Consider the following 6,194-nt stretch of genomic DNA (forward strand, 5'->3'; position numbering starts at 1 on the left):
TTCTTTGGAATGGGCACAAATATGGATCTCTTCCAGTCAGTTGGCCAGGTAGCTGTCCTCCAAATCTCTTGGCATAACTGAGTGAGTGCCTTCAATGGGGCATCTGTTTGTTGAAATATCTCAATTGGTATTTTAGCACTACAGTAATATAATATAATTGATGTTATGAATAAGGTAAAAATGATCCAGATGAGTAGCCTATAGTCAAGGAAACTGTAAGCCAATGAGGGAGCCATTAAACAATTAAAGATAGGAAATAAGTACTATAATAGAAGTATAGGCAGCTTTTCTGGGGGAAAGGGGAGGGACAAGAAGGAAGGATTATTTCCCTCAGAAAAGATCAAAAGGTGCTCTCGTGGCAGAGTAGTTAAAGCATTTGGCTGCTAACCAGGTCAGAGGAACCCACAAGGCGCTTGGTGCGAGAAAGATGAAGCAGTCTGCTTCTGTAAAGATTTACAGCCTTGGAAACCCTATGGGGGCAGTTCTGCAATGTTTTATAGGGTCACTATGAGTCAAAATCAACTCAATGGAAGTAGTTTGTTGTTGTTTAAAGATCAGAAAATGGTGATTGAGCTACTTCTTACTAGACACTCTAGTATTTACTGAACAAGTGAATGAGGACAGGAAGTGATATTTGAGCTACATCTTGAAACGTGAGTAGGAAAGATCAGAAAGGGAGTTCTCATCAAGATCATAGGAAGGCTTGAATTTTACTAATCTTAATTGTTCTTATTTAGAATTAATGTAGTAGCACCTGTATCAAAAGCTTCAAATAAGAAACTCCAAATTGTTTTTAATACAAATATGCTTGCTTCTTTAGAGGCTTAGAATGTCACAAAGGAGTAGACCATAGACAGAATATGGCTACAACTTTATTTAGTGCATAATGTTTAAAAATTGGAAATTTTTATAAAAATCTTTATTTCTGGCTTCTGATTAAATATTATAAAATCTAGGCACCCTAGGCCTCCTTTCCCAAAGGGCAATCAGCTAAAGTAGCATAGCAATAATCCCCTTTATGTGGGGAACAGGCTCTTCAGTTCACCATCATCCTCACCTCCTCAACCAAACCTGCTTCATTCCTTTTTCATACTTTCCTGGTTCCTGTAAGGCACATGATTTGGAGTTTTCCTGAAGTACTGACTACGCAAGAATGAGACATACCAAATCTCTGCCACTACTAGAAAATGCTTTTGGAAAACCCCTGTACATACCATGCTGTGTGTGCAAGGTAGTGTAAATAGCTTATGCAGGGTTTCCCTTAAGAAGACTGAAAATACAGAGAGAGCAAGTATTCTTATAGATACGTCCCCCACCGCAATTGAGTGAATTCCAATTTATAGCATCCCCTATTGGGTTTTCAAGGCTGTAAGTCTTTAAAGAAGTAGGTTGCCTCATCTTCCTCCTGTGGAGCAGCTGGCAGGTTTGAACTAGCAACCTTCTGGTTGACAGCCAAATGCCTTACTGTGCCACCAGAGCTCCTTCTTAAAGATTTATGTACATCTGTGTATATAGATAGGAAGCTGGGTGGTGTGATGGTTAACTGCTCAGCTGTTAACTGAAAGATCAGCAGTTTGAACCTACCAGCCACTCCACAGGAGAAAGATGTGGCAGTCTGCCTCCATAAAGATTACAGCCTTGGAAACCCTATGGGGCAGTTCTGCTTTGTACTCTAGGGTCATTGTGAGTCAGAAATGACTTAATGGCAAAAAAGATACATAGATATGTAGTCACCTCTATGAATAACATTCAAAATTCAGTTAGTTGATGCACAAAAGGATAATGCTCTAAGTGTACAATGTTAGTGAATTTTAACAGGGATGAAAGCCTTTTGGCTGTTGAAGAAAACCTTGTGGCCTGGGTGGTGCCTGCCTCATGGTGACAATGCTGGGTCTTGTGCCTTCCTCATGATCATGGTCATTTACACATTGGACCACTGTGATCCACAGGGTTTTCAGTGGCTGACTTTCAGAAAGCGATCGCCAGGCCTTTCTTCCTAGTCCATCTTAGTCTAGAAGCTCCACTGAAACCTGTTCAGCATTGTAGCAGTGTGTAAGCCTCCCCTGTTAAATGGGTTCTGGCTGCACATGAGGTACACTGGTCAGTAATCAAACTCGGGTCTCCTTCATGTAAGATGGGAATTCTACGGTCAAACCATCAGTGACCCCTTAGAATTACAAATAAACCTAGAAAATGCCTTTTCCTTCAAGAATGGCCAAAGAATAGGTAACAAAGACATTCTTGTGTTTTCTTGACATTATCTTTTAATTTTAGGCTAAGGCACCAGAACAAATAGTAACCTTATATGAAGATGAACAGTATCCAGTTCATATGTCATTAGTAGAAATGGGGCTCGCAGACAGAGATGAATGATGTGAGTATATTAAAATTCTTGTTAACCCTTACAGTCAGCAAAAGGCATGTGACTAATATAGCAAAGATCAATGCTAAATTTCTTATAAAAGCACCCTTGGATTTTACTCAGTTTCTCAGAGGAACGACAACTAGGTTCCACAAGAATCTTTCTTCCAGCTTTCTTCTCCATAGGCCTTTCTCACCTATTAAGTACCAGTGTCAGAGATGTCCCATATGTCCTTGGAATGCCTATCAAGGCTGTCATGGTACCAGAAATGGAACAGGGTTAAGCAGAAGAGAGCAGGCACTGTAAATCATTTAAACACATAAATATATGGTATGAACAGAGCACGATGGAAACAATCAATGTCCTAACAACAAATTTATTAAAGTAATTGAGTAAACAGTTAACCGCTTCACTCACATAAATATAATGGGCACTTCAGCAACTAAATTTGAACATTAAGCAAAGGTTTAAAATAACACACATATATTTCTTGTCTTTCAGGTATATTGTATACCATGCAGAGCATCTATAGCAGCCCAGAAGAAAGTTTTGTTATACTTAGATAATTTCAGGTTTATTTTTCTTGATTCGTTCTGCAGTACTGCAATCTTTTTTTCCTCACATGTTGAAGTAGAAGAATTTTTTTTTAAATATCTGAATATATAGTTAATAAATACTTTGTTTCAAAAATTTTCTTGTTTTATTTTACTATTAATTTGAAACTGAACAATTTTAGACACGTGAAAAACATATTAGTTCATCTTATAACTAATGTATATCCAACTTTAGAAATAAGACAGTATCACCGCAGGCCCCAGTGACTGGAAATGTGACCACTATTATAAATGTGGTGATTATCATGCTCTTATGGGGCTTTATAATTTTACTATAGATGAATGCGGGAGCTCTGGTAGCATAGTGCCTAAGGCACTTGACTGCTAACCAAGAGGCTGGTGGATCAAACCCACCAACCACTCCTTGGAAAGAAGGTTGGGCAATCTACTTCCGTAGTGACACTGCCTCAGAAACCCAAGGAGGGGTCGCTATGAGTCAGGTCCAAGTTGACGGCACATAACAGCAACAACAGATAAACGCATCCATACACGATATGTAGTATTGTTCTGTATATTTTTAAACATATGTAGTATCACTCAATTATTTTTTATTCTCTATTTTGTTTATGCTGTTTATTCATGTTGGTGTTTGTAGTTATTTTATTTATTTTGAATGTTATATTCATCTGTATGTATAATACCATAATTATCGATTCTGTTAGATAGTTGTTTCTATTTTCTGTTACAAATATTTTTCTGTAGGATCCCTTGTGTATATGTGAAAGGTTTTGTAGTGTGTATAGTCACTATTTGCTTTCCAAAAAGTGGTTTTACCAATTTACACTGCCCTCAGTAGTCTAAGTGCCTTGCCAACAGATGGTGTTGCAAGACTTTTACTTGCCCAGTATATGCCACTAGTATAAAAAGGTTTTAATGTGCATTCAGTGGTTCAGTAGTTAATGCAGTTAGGTACTTTTTTATTATTGTTTATTGCTTGTTCATATTTACCTATTTTTCTATTTTCTGTTGAGTAGGTTGTAAATGTTAAAGAAAGACTTCAGTTGTTTGTAATGATTTATAAGACTGTCAGGCATACATGTTGCCCATATCTTCCCCTAGTCTGTGGCATGTATTTTCCATTTTATGTGGTATCATCTTTTGATGAACAGAGATTTACTAGTCTTTCCCTTAAGGATTTTGTTTTTATGTTGTTGTGTTTATAAATCTTTTCCTATCCTGAATAAATTTAGCACTCTTTTTTCCTAAATGTTTTAAAGTTTTGTTTTCATATTTCTTTTAAATCACGAAGAATTGATACACTTAATTAATTTTTTATTTTATCTTAACTGAACATTATCAACATTTATGCTAAGCTCTGTCTAGCTCTTATCTAGACCATGAAGGTGACTTGTCCTTCCATCAAGGACATCTGGTTTCCATTAACCTACAGTCTTTTGTAACTTAAAACACTAAGGTAGTTGTGGTAGATCAGTTAACAATGGCTAATTTTTTTTTATTTTAGTAAAGTAGCCCTTCATTCTCAAGTGTCTCATAAATTACATAGCCACCCTAGTTATAGTTGGTTTCTCCTTACTATAAGATTATCCATACTCAGAGGATGAACTCTTACCGGTTTTACTCCTTGACTTATTTTATTCATTGTTTTTAACCTTACCTCCATTTTACTGCAATAACCTCTGTAGTACATCATGTGCTTTAATTTTAGTACTAATGAAACTAGTAATATTTTACCTAGAGAGAGAGTTACATAAACTTACTCTGCAAGTTTGTGTTCTGTGGCTGCTATGCCTTATAGGACATCTATATGTTAACCTTGTACTTCTGGGTTTTTATAACCATCTCCCACCAAGAAAAGCATTCATTTGTTATTTTTAAAATCTAAGCACAGTTTATGACTAACAATGCTTCCCGTAGTCATAGGAATTTAACTGAAAAAAAAAAAAAAAACAGAGTAGGTGAATTATAAATGAAAGCTGTTTTTGTGCTTTTCAAAACCATAAAAATGAAGAAGCTATAAACTTTTAGGATCCAAACATAATCTTTATCATTTGTACAGAAACACACACACACAGTCTATATAAATAACCAAATCTGTAAGATACACATTTTTTACAAATCGTTAGTGTTATTTCATGATTAACCAAGGATGACTATAATTTTGTATCCATTAGAACATTACCATCCTTGTCTTTTACTCTTACTCGACCAGATGTATACTTTGTTTCCTGATGACCGTTTGCATAAACAGTTTTAACAGTGCCATCTGGATATTCCCGTCTCTTGAACTGGGCAGTATGTAGTTCTCTTTGGCCATTATTAAATTCTATGATTTTGTTGCCATCACTGTAAATTTAAAATAAAATTTAATTTCTTAAGAAACATGACTTAAAACTCAGGTAAATTTAAATTGTTTAAATTTAAAATATACAATAAGTAAATGATTGAAAAGTACCCTTTTGATTCTGGCATTTATTTCTTCTCCCAGAGACATCCCTTGTTACTTTTCCTGTATAACACCTTCTTTGCACATTCTTTCCACAATGTTTCTACTTAGACTGATAGTTCCATTTATCAGTTAGCACTTTATGTACCCACTGAAAATTTAGTTTTAATAAATTTATCTTCTCACCACAAAATTCCTAGGTTTTTGTTTTTTTGGTTTGTTCCTATTTAACTTTCCAAGTGTTCTGCCTTTTGCGCTCTCTTAAAAAAGTGGGGGTGGGAGTAGGGGCCAGAGGCATTAAGTTAAAATTCATTTGGGTGATTGCTCTATAGTAGGTGAGGAAGAGATATATTCCTGGGAAAGGGCATGATCAGATTGTAAGATCTGTTTGGAAGCAATGTAACAAAGAAGCAGAATATGAAAAATAGTTAATATCCCAAGTTGATTGCTTATTGTGCCAACTGAATATTTAAATTGAATTCCTAAATACAGGTATAATGTGCAATTAGAAATACAAGACTAAGGCTAGACTGGGAATCACATGAGGACAGGCAGGCAGTAAGAAGGAATGATGTTTTTCTATTTTGGTATTTTTCACACAAGTATTAGACTTAACAGCCATTCTGAGAGCCACTGCCTTTTAAAGTGTAGTCCCTGGATCTACAGTATTAGCATCACCTAACAATTTATCAGGAGCTCTGGTAGCATAGTGGCTAAAGCACTTGACTGCTAACCAGAAGGCTGGCGGTTCAAACCCACCAGCCACTCCTCGGAAGGAAGAGTGGGCAATCCTACTTCTGTAGTGATACTGCCT

At 36.1% G+C, this 6,194-nt stretch overlaps 2 protein-coding genes across 2 annotated transcripts in view; one reads left to right on the top strand and one right to left on the bottom strand.

The window, feature by feature from the left end:
- RNF17 (ring finger protein 17) overlaps positions 1–2,373 on the top strand; it is a 236,641-nt gene extending 234,268 nt beyond the window's left edge. The window contains exon 35 of the mRNA XM_042782988.1: positions 2,275–2,373. Within this exon, the coding sequence (XP_042638922.1) occupies positions 2,275–2,373 (99 nt within the window). The remainder of the gene's footprint in view (positions 1–2,274) is intronic.
- A 2,714-nt stretch (positions 2,374–5,087) lies between these two features.
- CENPJ (centromere protein J) overlaps positions 5,088–6,194 on the bottom strand; it is a 117,644-nt gene continuing 116,537 nt past the window's right edge. Inside the window, exon 16 of the mRNA XM_042782989.1 lies at positions 5,088–5,280. Within this exon, the coding sequence (XP_042638923.1) occupies positions 5,088–5,280 (193 nt within the window). The remainder of the gene's footprint in view (positions 5,281–6,194) is intronic.

Source organism: Orycteropus afer, unplaced genomic scaffold (assembly GCF_000298275.1).
Source record: "Orycteropus afer afer isolate SDZICR_OR568_19922 unplaced genomic scaffold, OryAfe1.0 scaffold00561, whole genome shotgun sequence".
NCBI lineage: Eukaryota > Metazoa > Chordata > Mammalia > Tubulidentata > Orycteropodidae > Orycteropus > Orycteropus afer.